Source organism: Seriola lalandi, unplaced genomic scaffold, assembly GCF_002814215.2.
Source record: "Seriola lalandi dorsalis isolate HSWRI2012SDOR001 ecotype SW California unplaced genomic scaffold, Sedor1 jcf7180002054476, whole genome shotgun sequence".
NCBI lineage: Eukaryota > Metazoa > Chordata > Actinopteri > Carangiformes > Carangidae > Seriola > Seriola lalandi.
In genome coordinates this window covers 1,455,914-1,470,234 of record NW_019525029.1, presented here as the reverse complement: position 1 = coordinate 1,470,234, position 14,321 = coordinate 1,455,914, and the positions used below count along the sequence as shown (strand labels likewise).

General features: G+C 42.3%; 1 protein-coding gene across 4 annotated transcripts; it reads right to left on the bottom strand.

Annotated features, from left to right (window-relative positions):
- Window positions 1-1,814: 1,814 nt before the first annotated feature.
- Window positions 1,815-13,994, bottom strand: LOC111659226 (zinc finger protein 385D-like). Of its 4 annotated transcripts, XM_087175604.1 has the most exons (10): window positions 13,844-13,994; window positions 11,393-11,508; window positions 10,999-11,206; window positions 9,739-9,798; window positions 6,475-6,582; window positions 5,666-5,834; window positions 4,241-4,492; window positions 3,966-4,147; window positions 3,023-3,124; window positions 1,815-2,593 (listed from the first exon to the last, which is right to left on the bottom strand). In XM_087175604.1, exons 5-10 carry the CDS (start codon window positions 6,580-6,582, stop codon window positions 2,348-2,350), a joined length of 1,059 nt encoding a protein of 352 aa, XP_087031730.1. In that variant the 5' UTR covers window positions 9,739-9,798; window positions 10,999-11,206; window positions 11,393-11,508; window positions 13,844-13,994; the 3' UTR covers window positions 1,815-2,347. The 4 variants fall into 4 exon arrangements, with proteins under 4 accessions (XP_087031730.1, XP_023267855.1, XP_023267856.1 ...); XM_023412087.2 differs by lacking the exon at window positions 10,999-11,206 and having other exon boundaries at window positions 13,855-13,994; XM_023412088.2 differs by lacking the exons at window positions 9,739-9,798; window positions 10,999-11,206 and having other exon boundaries at window positions 13,855-13,994.
- Between the last annotated feature and the right edge of the window lie 327 nt (window positions 13,995-14,321).

Here is a 14,321-nt window from a genome sequence, read left to right as displayed (position 1 = left end):
AGTCCTGAGACAGAATCTAAAAGCCTGCATGAAGTGTATCCACACCATAAACCTACTGTAGCTCCTCAGATCAGTGACTGTACTGTAGCAGCAGCACACCCTCTCTCTATACCTCTAGGCTTTTAAAATGAACTTCCTCTAAAACATGAGCTTACCAAAATGAGCTACACATTGCTTTAGGCGGCAGTGTAGTAAACCTCATCAAAAAGACAGACAATAAAGTCAGAGAGAACATTCCTGGTTTGATTTATCTCAGAGAATGAAGCTGGAGGGGATGCAGGGGGGACAAAGGTTTATCTGTACTCTTAAGTAATAAATAGTCCGAAAAAAGCCTTCAAAGTTTCCCGAAGCTAAATAAAGTCGACGGATGTGCCCTTTTCATTATGTTTTTAGGCAAATACCTGAACACAGACCAAGGAAAGAGTGTCTTTGCGTGCTGCTAAGTAGCAGTAGAGGATGAAATGGGCTTAGGTCAGAGTCTGAATACAGAGAGTTATGGGTTTGGGAGGCGGTGATGCCTGACTGATCTTGGCACATCTACATTTCTGTCGGCGTCTAGGTGAACACGTACACAAGGAGCTGAAAGGACAAGACGACTGTTCTACTACTTCTACATCCTTTCAGCTACAGAAACCATTCAAATATTTAAATGTTCTGCTCTTTAAGAATATTTTGCTCGTACCCTTTCTACTGATTAAATATTCAGCTTTTTTCAAGAAATTTTCACGATTGAAATTAATGGATTGAATCTTCAAATCCTCTTCAACCTACTCTGCATTATCACAGTCTAAGTTTGCCTGCTTTTGCAACTCCTCTCCAGATTTTTACATTAGTGTCTATGTGGCAGAATGTTCACAGCGACCTCACACACAGAGTGCGGTTAAGCAGCTCAACTCTTCTATAAATTTCTCTTTAACTTGTTCTCAATCCCCAAATTTTCACTGTCACACATAATATTCTGCCAGAACGGAGGCAAATTTGTCTTCTTTCACACATGGAGGTATTTAAGCAGTAGGACTTTTCTGCCTCTAAGCAACAAGATACCTCTTCAATTGCTCCATAGACTTCAATGTTAAATGACCTTTCCACTCTTCAGCAAAAGCACAAATGTAGGTACTTTTTAAACTGTGATATAGCAGTTATTTCTGACATTATCTACATAGAAAAGTCAACACCTTCAGAAATGTCTCTTGAACTCATGGTGAAGAAATGTCAGCAGTATGAAGTGAAGTGTCTCAAGTGGTCTCCAGTGGGGTTCGCTGTGTGCTACCAGTAGTTCTGTCTAACATTATGCTATTTCTACCGCCACACAGACACACAGACACACACACACACACACACACACACACACACACACACACACACACACACACACACACACTAATATTCAGGGAATTTGTGCTTACATTCAGCTTTTTTTTCTAACTTTTCTTCTTATATATATATATATAGCTTTTTTAAGGACATTTTTACAGTTGAAGTGCATGGACAGAATCTTCAAATGTCTTTAAATCTACTCCACTTTCAACTACTTCTGCATACTTTAAGCTACAGGCACCATTTATCACTTTCAGATTTCAGCTTCCTGGTATTTTCAGCTTTTGGCTTTTTCATCTTTCAGCTTTTTCATTTTTCAGGCAATGCATTTTAGCCATTTCCAGCCTTGCTTGGAAAATTTATTTCAGCTTTCTAGTTTATTTGATAAACGCGTATTTTGAAGCATTAAATTTAAGTTTAGACATATTTTCTTCAATGATCCATTGGGGCTGCTTTCACACTCCAAAAGGTAATAAATAATTGTTTGGAATCAAATATGAGTATCCACAGCCATTTTTTATTGGAAAATAATAAACATCTTGAGTCAAGCATGCTGATTGGCATTCATACTTTCAGTCATATATGCATATCTGTACACGCAAACACACAGCGTTATAGTCATCATGGAAGTTCACCATTCTGCATCTTTCTTAAATCTATGTTAAACTGCAAAGTCCATTTTAAGAGGGACTTTCTTGAATGTTATACAGATTATCTATAAATCTATAAAAGTTAATGGAATAGAGCAAAAACGCTGTAAAAAGTTGTACTTCTGTGATGGCTACATCTGTGCATGCACTCACACATTCACACACACGCTCATATCACAGCTCATTTGCTGCTTTGTATTTCCTCCATCCCAACCTGTCGTATGGTTCTGGCCCCAGCAAACAGTCTTCAGTCTTGGTCCATGACACCCACAGTATCTGTTGGCATGTGGAGTACAGCAAGCCTGTCTTATATCACATCTTGTTCAGGTCTCAGGTCTGCGTTCAGCTGTAGTTCAGAGCTGATTGAGACGTTGGCGGGGTCAGTAGGGAGAAAACAGAACTGGTGTGTGTGTTGAACAGATGGGTCCAGGGGCTGGATGCAGCAGCGCCTGGGGGAGGGGCTGACTCTGAAACAGGGCAGGGCTCGAGTTTGAAGCAGGCCGGAGAGGGAAGGGGGGCAGCGTTGCCATGGCAGCAGCAGCAGCAGCAACGGAAAGTTGACGCTGTAGGAGACACGAGGCCAGAGGTTTGGTCAGGTCTTGGTTCTTCCGTAGAGCCAGCCGAATCTGAGGAGGAAACACAGGCAAACAAACTGTAATCAAGATTTTTTTTTCTCTGAAAAGGAAATGGATCTTAAGTACGAGTTTAGAGGAGAGACCAGAGGAGGACAAGGAGATGGCCAATAGATGTATAAGCTGTCACAGTTATCACCAAACAATCTTATCAAGAATCTGCTCTTTTCTCCAAAGTAACATTACTTTGGAGAAAAGAGAAGATTCTTGATACTCCCGTTTTACTCAAGAAGCATCTGTTTCCTTTCAGCGTCACGGGAGTAAAACATTTCAGACTTAAGATTCTTCAACCCCTATCACTGACGATTTGTCTCATTGGCAGTAGGGAGTGGAGCTTCCTGGAAAAGGCTCTAGAGAATCAGCTCATGTACACAAACACACTGATGAGGGTGAAAATAAATCAAGCAGCAGCAGAGTACTCACTGCCTGGAAACTCTGGTGACGCTGGGTAGGAGTGTAGGGGCTGAACTTAGGCTTGGCTGGTTTACCTGCTGCTCTGTCCTTGTGTCTCCTGCTGCTGATGTGCTGGAGGGGAGGAGAGGGACAGATAGAGAAACTCACAGATAAATAAGCCCTGACAGACACAGGCAGCAGCATAAAGACGGAGCAGACAAAGAAAGAAGCTGACAGTCGCCTTTGCTTGGAAATTTGAATAATCAGTGAAGAGGAAATTAAAGGAAGCCTAATCAAAGTTCCTATGCTGAGGATTCAGGCAGAATGTTGATATCGTGTTGGCTCTGACTTTGAGATTCAACATATTCATGAGGGGTGGGTTTGGAAATCTTTTTGATTTGATTGACAAACGCAAACAGATGGCTTCGGCCAGTGCGACACACAATCGGCAGTGAACTGCTAAATATTCATGAGCACCTGGCCAAAGTTAACTTTCAGATATGGGGACCAACACTATGCATTCATATCACGAGCAGAGACGCGAACATCATATATTCAGGTGTTCAGTGAAACAGACTAAGCTCAGTGTCTTTGTGCTCATTATGTTGAAGGATCTGTGATTTTTAACCCACTTAAAGCGACAGGTGTGAGATGTTCACACCTATCACCTGCTTTACTGAGAGAATGGCAAATTTGTGTGACAGTTGACTTTTCATAGCTTTACAGGCCCAAAAAACGAACTGTCACCTGCCCACTGCTCACCCTACTTAACCCGTGATGCAACTATGGTTAGTTAGCGAGTTACTCATGTTCTTGTTTGTGTCATGCACATACAAGCCCACACAAACTTGCAAATGTTTTCCGTAATGTTCAATGTTACGACTATAGAGAGTGAAATTCGTCTCTGTGTTTATCAGAACAACAACGAACCTACCTAAGCTTTATTTTTCATTTGGCATTCTTAGCAACAAACCTGTTTGAGCTGAGTCTCGGAGTTCACGTGCACATCGCAGATCTCACAGTGGAAAGTTTTGTTCTGGAGTCCAGTTGACGACTCAGACGGCACGGCCAGCTTGGCCTTCACCCCCGTCCTCGGGAACGACTTGATGGCCCCATCGCCACTTCTAGCCTCGAGCATTGTCTTGTGCTTAGTGCCTGTGCAGATATAAAGCCATATCAACAGAGTATATCAACACTGCACAAATTGGACAGAGGGATTGACTTCTGCAATACAGTAGAGTTTCTCACCACTGTTGTGGGCCTGCAGCTGCGAGGCAGAGTTGACAGCCACCTTGCAGAGGGAGCAGTAGAGAAGACGTATAGCTTTCTCTTCTTCCGTCTCTTCCTCGGGAGCAACCCCCACGTCTCCATCTCTTTGTGTCTCTCTCTCTGTTGTCCTCGGGCTGGGTGACAGCGAGGTTTCCGAGGGCGCTTTCACAGTTTCAGTGGGGCCGCTGCTCAGCGGTGCCGCCTCGGAGGTAGAGTTTGGGGCTGAGGGTTCTGAAATAAACCCAGAATAAAACAGACATGACATTAAAAAGACAGAGTGCAAAAAGCAGTGTGCAGAGCAAGAGAGCAGACAGAGAGGGAGACGGAGACTGAGGAAGTTGGATGATTGGGGGGGGGGGGCAAACATTTTTCCACTTCTATGAAATTCCTGAATTCTTTCAGCTTGCAGAAATACTAATTTTATGACTTGCTCGAAGAAAGAGATAAAAACTCACCAGGCTACAGGTGATTATGAGCTCTATCAACCTCTGTAATCGCACTAATAATCAATGATTTCCCCTAGGATCTGTCTCCCAGCACTAAGACGCACAGTTTTGTATAGAGATGATTTGGCTCTATTATCTTTTGTGAGACTGAATTGTGGAGGTTCCCTGGAGGAGCGTGTGCTGATTTAAGGATTCACTCTTTGCTAATAATGATTAGCTCTGCCTAGCCGAGAAAGTGTCTGTTTGTTACCATTGATTCCCCACTCTGAGAGGCCAACGAGGCTGTTTGCTGCAGTAATATTCAGAGAGCGCTCCTGCCGTCTCATCCACTTCCCTCAAACTAACTCTGAACTGGAAGTGATCACTCGTTCTTCCTCTCAAACAAACAATTCTCATATCAGCGTTGTCATGAAAAATTCTTCAATCTTCTTGCTCTTTAGCTCGCAGCAAGATGTATTATTTTCATTTCTCAACACCCACACATATGCAGAAGTAGCTCATCAGCACTGGCACATGTATATACGCTGGAAAGCAGTCGGCGCTTTGACACACCTCCACACTTGAGCTGACACATTTCCAGGCACACATGTCCTGTAGGTGCCGGCACAAGCACAAGTACTGTACCGCGACCCACAGATCATATGCAAAGTATTTGCGGTGTGCTTTTGATCTCAGGAGGCCACTGAACGAGGTCAGTAAATGTAGACATGAAGAAGGAGTAGAGGATAATGCTCAACCTTTAATCTCTTCACTGTAAAACCCAGAGCAGCAGGAGGTTTATCACATCAAAGAGTTAAAGTCATGACTGGGAAAAGAAGGTTTGAGCTGTGCGTTCGTATATCTAACGCTGTCATACATTTGATGTCTGAATACACACACACACACACACACACACACACACACACACACACACACACACACACACAGGGGAAGCATGCGTGCCTGCAAAGACACACACCTCCTGATGTTGTTTCAGAGCTGGAGGGCTGTGAGCAGGGTGACGAGAGGATTTGCGATGTGGATTCCTTGGCGACTGGTTCAGAGGTCCTGATCTTTGAATCTGGGGCGTCCAGAGCTTTCAGCCTTTTTGCATGTTTGGTGCCACTGTAATGGGAGGAAGCCTGCACCTGTGTGCACAACAGCAAACAAGAAGGTATAAACCACCTTGCACACAATTATTTAGTTATGTAAACCTGACAATGATTTTACTTTAAGTGACAAAACTTGACTTGAATGTGATCAAAATGTAGCTCCAGCACAGTTTTAGAGGCTGCTCTCGTTCCCACATTAATTGACAGGTGTTTTAATACACAGACAAACACCAGGCAAAAAGTCGATCAAAGTTTGTAATGTTCCTGATGTAAGTGCTTTCTTACATCAGTTGCAATTGTAAATATTGAAGTAAAACAGCCTCTTGCTTTTCTTTGTATTTTTTCTGACAGTGATTTCTGTGCTACAGTTTCTCAAACATTCATTGTTGTTTGAAATATGAATGGTGATATTGTATTGCAGTGCAGCACATGATACAGTAGTCCTTATGAATCATTCTGTAATAAGTGCAATGGGAAAAATAATGTTCTAAACAGATCAAATATAGAGAGGTGTGCACATTTCACCCAGCTCCAACCCTTCAGAACCAGTACAACAGCCAAATACAAGGGCAGGTCTCCTCAGCCATTCAACTGTCATGCAAGGGTGTGTGTGAGAAATAAAAACACCCTGACAGAAAAACAATTTAAAGTGTGCTTCCCACACTACACCACCCACTTCAGAGTTGAACCTCAGTCGGCAGACTCCGCAGGAACTGGGCTTCCTCTTCAGCGGCGAAGTGAGCCCGAAGCCTGGGCCAATCACAGCTTTATGGACGTGATCCATCTGCAGCAAAGCAGAAGTGTAACGTTAAGGTCATGACTGCTTTAGGATTGCGAAAGACAAGTCACCTAAGCTGTAAATGATATGCTGTCTGCAAGCGAATGTGTTCCTTTCAGAAAAGCAAATATCTATAATATCTCAGGTTAGAGGTGGGGGGTTGTAAGAAGCAGCTGAATGGGGCAGTAGTCAATCTGGCACCCAGTCAGGTGCATGGACACAATATCAAACACACAGCTGGTGCAACACACATTACACATACAAATGTGCACACGGACACACAGCAACATTTACAGTCATTTACTAGAGGCAGCAGGAAGATATTCAGACTGTGGAAACGACCTGACCCAGACTAAACCATAACATGGTTAAAGTGACACTGCACCATGTTAGAACCTCAGTTCTAGCTCAGTCATTGGCTAGGTTGATGCTGCATTTCCTAAACAAAAAGCAACGAAGCTAACTAGCAGGACGCAGGTTCAGATGGACAGCAGGGAAGTAGATGATGTAGCAGATGTAAGTTGAAAAAGTCTTTCTGCAGTGAAAATCCGTTCGGACCACCATGAAACAAACTTGACCACATCCCCTGCTCTCCATAACAGACAAACTACAAATCTTTTACAGTCATCTTTAAAACCTACAGGGGGTGAGTGTTTCCTAGCCCAGCCCTGTACTAAGAAGACTCCCTGAGACTGACCCTGCAGACGCTCTTTCCACTAGAACAGCGTGAAATGAAGGTGGGGTTTTGAAACATTCCTTGCAAAGTGTGATCAATTACCATTACCATCCAGAGAAAACAAAGCTGTGTAGTTCTAAAATCATGTGTTTGTGTTGTGGTGTTTGATTGCCCAGTACGGCGAGCAATGAAAAAAAAAAAAAAAAAACACTAATCATGAAATTACCTCTCCACCTGCAGACTAGTTCTCTTTATGAGTGTAAGAAAAGGTAATAAACCTCCCTACGTTTTTGCATGTGTATGTGTGTGTCTGTGTACATAATACTGACCACACAGTGCTGTGCACCTCTGGACATTACCTACTGGAGGTTTTAATGAGCACATATACACAGCGTAATAAAACCCAACTGGCCTGCACGGACCAAAGCAAACCTATTACCTGTGTTGAAATGTAGGGAGTCATATAAGCAGCCACAACCAGGGAGGCTTTATGGAAATGTGGCTGGAGGTGACGTAAGAATTTATGTGTTGTTATGGGTCTGCCAGCTCGTTCTGTAAGCCCTGGGAAAGATGTAGCACTGCACTGGAGATAGTGCCTGTTTCTTTAGTGCCAAAGATGAATTCTTTGCCTTTCAAAAGTGAAAAATGCAACAGGGGCTCTCTCTTTCCCTCTGTTTGTGTGTGTGTGTGTGTGTATGTGTGTGTGTGTGTGTTTGTGTGTGTGTGTGCGCACGAGTGCGTGCGTTCTTGCTCATTTTCTTTGATCATCACTCCAGGCGGCTGCACTGGAATGCATGTCTTCACTCATTGGTCTCTGATCTCCCTCTGTTTCCCTGCAGCTGTTTGTGCATATGAAACTCAAACAGACAAATATAAAAACAAATGCAGCACTTTTGTGTAACGTGTAAAATGCAAATCATGAAATTATAAAAAAATAAAAAATAAAAAAAAATCTTAATGAGATATTTGGAATAACCATGACGTGTTATGTATGGTATAGATTGTATAATGTAACACATGAATAACAACACGGCCACATTAATGAATAAGGAGGTGAGCGTAGTTTCGTGTTTGTCTGAATGAGTCTGAGCCGTTTAAGATCAGTAAAAGCTTGTCTCATCCCCTCCTCCATCCTCAGCCCCAAGGCTCCTGTATCACCATCTGACCTCCCATCACACATTCCTCCCTTCACCCCTCCATCTGCTCCCCTCTGAACCCTCTGCCTCTCCCTTCGCCTCCGTCTGATCAAAGTCACCTCTCTGCCTCCCCGTAGACTCACTCTCTTACCCCTTTCTCCCACTCCACACACTCTGCGATGGACTAGCACCTGTGACAAAGTCATTTCGCCCTTCCCACTCACTGGCCGTTCTCTCTGTGTTCCGTACGCACACATACTACATCACCTGCTGAAACAACTCCTGCTTATTGTGCCATTAAAAGCAATGAAAGCAGCATGTTTTTAGTGGATGGTACAGCAAATAAAGACATCCACCACAGAGCATCACTTGTAATCAGCACATTCCATCTAGAAACTTCCTCACACAAAGCGGTGGTGATGTGTCAGACATACTCAGCTCCAGGGAGTGAGTTATGACTGAAACATATGGTCGAGTGAAGTAAAGCAGACTTTTACCTGGAGCACAGTCAAGAGTCTCAACATTTATAATGACGAATCTTCCTGGATTTACATTTTGTACCAGCGTGAGAGCTATGTATGAATGCGTGACGTCAAGCACCTAAAACAGGGTGGGTTATGATGAATGAGCTGCTGCTTTTGGTTCTTTGTCATTTAAATTATTATTTGCCTGGAAACAAACACACTTTTTGTTTCCATTTTCAGAAAAAAAAAAAAAAAAGTGCCAAACTAGCCAGTGAAGTCCCAGTTTGCAGCACTAGATCCCTGGCTCACGACAAACATCCACACACACACATGCGTGCAACCCTGTAACCATGACAACCCACAAGTGGGCACTAAACAAACTCTTTACAGAGGCCAACACACATTATATCTACATTCACAAGAGGATGCAGGGTTACACACAAACACACACACACACACACGCACGCACGCACACACACACACTTTGAAAACACACACATAGAAACACACCAGAAAAAACTCAGGCAGCAGCAGGAGTTCAGCTGTGTGGCCACTTACTTAACACCCACAGGTTCAAATTAGAGGGAGAAGATTCCCTTTACACTGTGAGTTCCTTTTCAGTTTGCTGACATAATATGCTTTTTCTTTTTTTTTGTATTTTCAATGGTACCACAGGTTTCCAGTCAACAATACTTACAATACTTAAAAACTCAAAAAGAAACCAAGGAACACGTCATCCTGACCTCTAAGGTGTCATTCATGTAACAACAACAACAACAACAACAACAATGAATCAATTAATCAATTAGTCACTCAAACAGAAAATTAATCATAAACTATTTTGATAACAATTTAATCCAGTCATTTCTTTTTAAAGCAAACGTACCCAAAATATATTGGTTCCAGTTTCTCCTTTTTCCAGTGCAGAGTAATTTGGGGTTTGGGACTGTTGATAAGGTAAAACAAGACATTTGAATAAGTAACATCGTGCTTTGGGAAATTACAAATATATATATAAATATAAATATAAATATATATTATAGATTAAATGATTAAAAGATTATTCAAGAAAATAATGAGCAGATTAACCGATAATAACAATAACCATCAGAGGTAGAGGGGACTTACAGTTTATACTCATATACTTGTACATATATATATATAATTAATCAAAGACCCAATAAAATGAAACAAAAGAGAGAGACAGCAGTTTTCAATAGGTGAGAGTGGATGTGACTCAGCAGGGAGAAGGTGATGGAACAACAACAAGCTGTGCTCACTCTGACTTTAGAGCGAAGGTCGTCCACCGGGAGAAAGCGCAAGAGACTAACAATTTCATCAAGATTTTTTTTTTTTTTTTTTATTTCAACTATTTGTGATGCAGGACGAGAAGGGTCAGTGGAGAAAAGGGATGGAGAGATGAGGAGCTGAAAAGCATGAGAGAAGATGAGGGATGGGGAAGCTGACAGCAGGAGACTAAGTGGAAAATACATACAAAGAGAGGTCTGAAGTGAAGAGGGCGACGGTGCAAGAGCAATGCAAGAAATGGATGGGATGGCTGGAGAGAAGAGGAGAGCAGGGTGAAAGGAAAGGAGAGAGGGCCGAGACCCGGACCGATGCCTGACTTCTCCTCAGGTGGTTACTTTGGCAAAGAGAATGAGGTTACACACACATACAGCCCTCACACACAAATTTACTACACTGCACACTGCAACAGTCCAGCAAATATACATGCCACTCGCTCCTTTTAAACCCTCAATTTGTCTCTCTGTATATCTCTTCTAGGCGTCTAAGAGCAGATCACAGATTAGAGATGAGACCAAAGCGAAGAAAAGGGAGGAACAAAAGGAAAATTGTCAGTTTTGCTTCAGAGTGGCTATTTGGCAAGACTCAGTGATGGGCTTATTAGTGGTTTGCAGCCTCTTCACTTCATATTGGGTTTGGTATTAACAAAAGTGTGAGGACAAAAAAGAAAAAAAGTCTCAGCCTTATAAGCTCAACACAAACACACACACAAAAAAAGACGTGTACGAGACAGTTGTGTGATGTCAGTGAGTGTACACCTCAGCTGTGTAGTCTGGCTACATCACATGATGTAGTGAAATGATTTCACACATCATACAGCCAGGAGTATATGAAGACATACAGCACAATTCCCCTGAAAACCAGACGTCAGCCCTCAGCTCCGCCTGACACATCGACTCTCCTCAGGGTTTGCACTTGGCCAGCTTTGGTTGTCTCCACCTTCACCCTTCACAAGCACTGGGGCAGAGACAGCTCTGAGAAAAGCTCTGCGTGAGGAATACCAAGGAACCGGCTCCACCCCCCGGGTTGTGTGGAAATGTCACAGCTCTCTGCATCAGAGGTGATATATTTGGAAAGATGTAGGCAGCGCGCTTATACATCTGTGTATTGAAAAATAACTGCACGCAGGCAGAGTCCTCCACCACTCCTCCACTTGCAGCACTTTTTTTTTTTTTAAACAGGCAGTGGGTGAGATTGTGGTTGCCATGACAACTACAATGACTGACAGTACTCACATCAGTGAATCCAGGCAGCAGGTGGAAGGGGAGGAGGGGCTTCGGGTCGGGGGAGGGCTGGGTCCTGCACAGCGTGGGACGGGCCAGTGGCGGCACAACGCTGTGACACACATTACCTAGGAGACAGCATGGCAGGGAGGAGACAGGTAGACAGATAAATAATGACTCAATAGAGATGAGGTGTTTCTTTTCAGGGAGACCCAGACGAAGACCTGCTGTGCTCAAAGTTTTGTACTCAAAAATTGATTGTATTGTTTGTTTAAAATTGTCAGAGCAAAGAGTTCGGATACATTTCCTTCAGTCTTTCCTCTCTTTTCGTCACCTTCCAACTTCACTGCTGTGTGTATGATGTTTTTTATTTATAGCAGCTTTTAATTGTCTCAAACTAACAGGCACATTTACATTAATGCTGTTGAAAGCCAGTGTTTTAGATTAAAGTGCATTGTCCCCTATAAATAAACAAGATTACGTGTCTTGAATTAACTAAATGAATTTAATACAAAGAAAATTCACTAATCCATACTGACAGTGACTGAAATAAGGTAAAGCTTCACTCACAGGAAACACCACTATCTAATGTTAGTCTGAAACACCCACTCATCCACATAAGCAGTAATATAAAATGTGACATCTGTATGACAAGCAGACACAGAAGGTAAGCGCATACACTTACTCCATACAGTAAAGTAGAGTGCTGAGGTACTTGTACTTGAGTGTTTCTCTTGTGTCTTATCTCTAACTCATTGTTATAGATTAAACAGTTAAATCCTGTTTACGCATAAATCCATCGGCAATAATAATCCTATAATAAAATATACACACCAGTTTAACATGTAGACCTTTATGTAGATGTACTTATGTAAAGAATCTGTAGACTTCTTCTTCCAACACTGATGCACAAATAGAAGAATAAGAATATACCGGGTAGAAAAGTATGGATTCATCCACCATGTTTCTAAAAGCATAACACAATAGGGCTACAACAAATAATTACTTTCAGTATCAATTAATCATTCTGTCGATAAGAACAAACACAAAATACTACAAAAGTGTGTATTATAAATTTCCAGAAATGTCTTATTTTGTCTGACAAAGAGCCTAAAGTCCAGACATGCAGTTTATTGTCATAGTTCATTTAAAGAACAGGAAATATTCACACTAGATAAACTTGAACCATTAAATCTTTTGGAACTTTTGATTAACAATCGTTAGTCAAATATTGACTCACTGATTCTAATGACTAATCATTGCAGCTCTAGAACTCAGAATGAGAATGACCTGTTAAGGACCTTCAGATAGTCTCTGGTGTACTCAGGGGTGTGCTTACACACACGCACACATACACACACACACATACACACACACACACACAAACACACACACACACACAGAGAAACTGAAGGTTAATCAAATAATCTGCACAGGTGCCAAATTAGAGCTACAGGTATGGGCAGGGTGCATGTATACACACACACACACACACACCCAAACCCATTATTATATCAAAATTAAACACACATGCAAAACATGTTGATACACGTCCACACAAACATGTACACTCACACACTTGCAACCTGATGCACACACATGGGTCTGTGGCCATTACTGAAAGTGCTGTGTGATAAGCGTCTTGTTTGTGTTGCTGAGTCCTGATTGTGAAGCTTGTTTTCTATAGTTTGCATGTTCTCTGAGCCTGATTACAGTTTGATTCAGGACCAGCCCGCGTGCGTAATCATCATAATCAAAATCACAACACACCCATCCGCCCTGCCATTAGTCTGATTGCCCTTAACTAGCAAGTCATGTGTGTGCGTGTGCGTGCGTGTGTGTGTGACCTGAATATTTGCATTTGCAAGAAATGACTTGAAAGAATTATAGATTCAAGAGACACGTGGAAGACACACACACACACACACACACACAAACAAACACACACACACACACACACACACACACACACACACACACACACGATCTTAGATGGTCAGTCACTTTTTTAAAAATAAAAGCCGTTTATCAGCATTACTTGTGATTTCCAATACTTCCATTTATCCATCAAATAATAATTTTAGTTTTTCCTACAGTTTATGACCCTTTATTCAACAGTATAAATATGCATAATAATTCTTAGTAAAGTATATTTTCTTTCTCTAGCGTTGGCGATCTTTTCTGATATTACATTTCTACATCAACTCTCTGCTATTGAATAATTCCCCCGTCTGTTATTTTTCACGAGGATCAAACTAAAACAAAATGATCCAGGCTTCATATTGTAAAAGATGCAGTGAATATGCTGCTTTCTCTCGCCGGCTCTGTCTGTTCCGCTGTGCAGGTGACTGACTTCAATAAGCTCACATCCATTTCAACATAGCAACAAGTGACTCCGCTGCGTTATCAACAACAACCAAAGAAAAAAAAAAAAACTCTTTGAGATTAAAAGGCATAACACACCGTTTACATACCAAAATACATGGCGGCACCAAGTGAAATCCGATTGTTCAGTGTTTGATCAAAGTATCTTTCATCCCCAGGCAGACTCTGCGTCTTCTCCTCCACAGCCTGTCTTTCCTCTCTACCTCTCTCCTGCGGCGCCGACGCTGCTCTTTCCCATCTGGATTCCCTCCTCCTCCTCCTCCTCCTCCTCCTCCTCCTCCTCCTCCTGCTGCTCTTCTTCCTCATCTCCTCACGATTCGTCTACAAGTCCACCTCTGAGTGTATCTACATCTCGCAGGAATCTGTTTTTGATTCAGGAGCCTAAATAGACGGAAATTAACTTGATGAATGTACAGTACCACCCTGGATTAGTGAAGCCCTCAATACCAACACACACACACACACACACACACACACACACACACACACACACACACACACAGGGAGAGGCGCATTTGGGTTTGATACAGCACAGTGTAACTTGATATAACACCAC

Bases quoted from the DNA above. Each gene is read 5' to 3' on its own strand.
- LOC111659226 (XM_023412087.2), bottom strand. The intron at 9,799-11,392 runs GTGAGTACTGTC...CCTTATCAACAG, and splicing joins TGCTGCCTGGATTCACTGAT to TCCCAAACCCCAAATTACTC. The intron at 5,835-6,474 runs GTGGGTGGTGTA...TTGTGCACACAG, and splicing joins GACTGAGGTTCAACTCTGAA to GTGCAGGCTTCCTCCCATTA.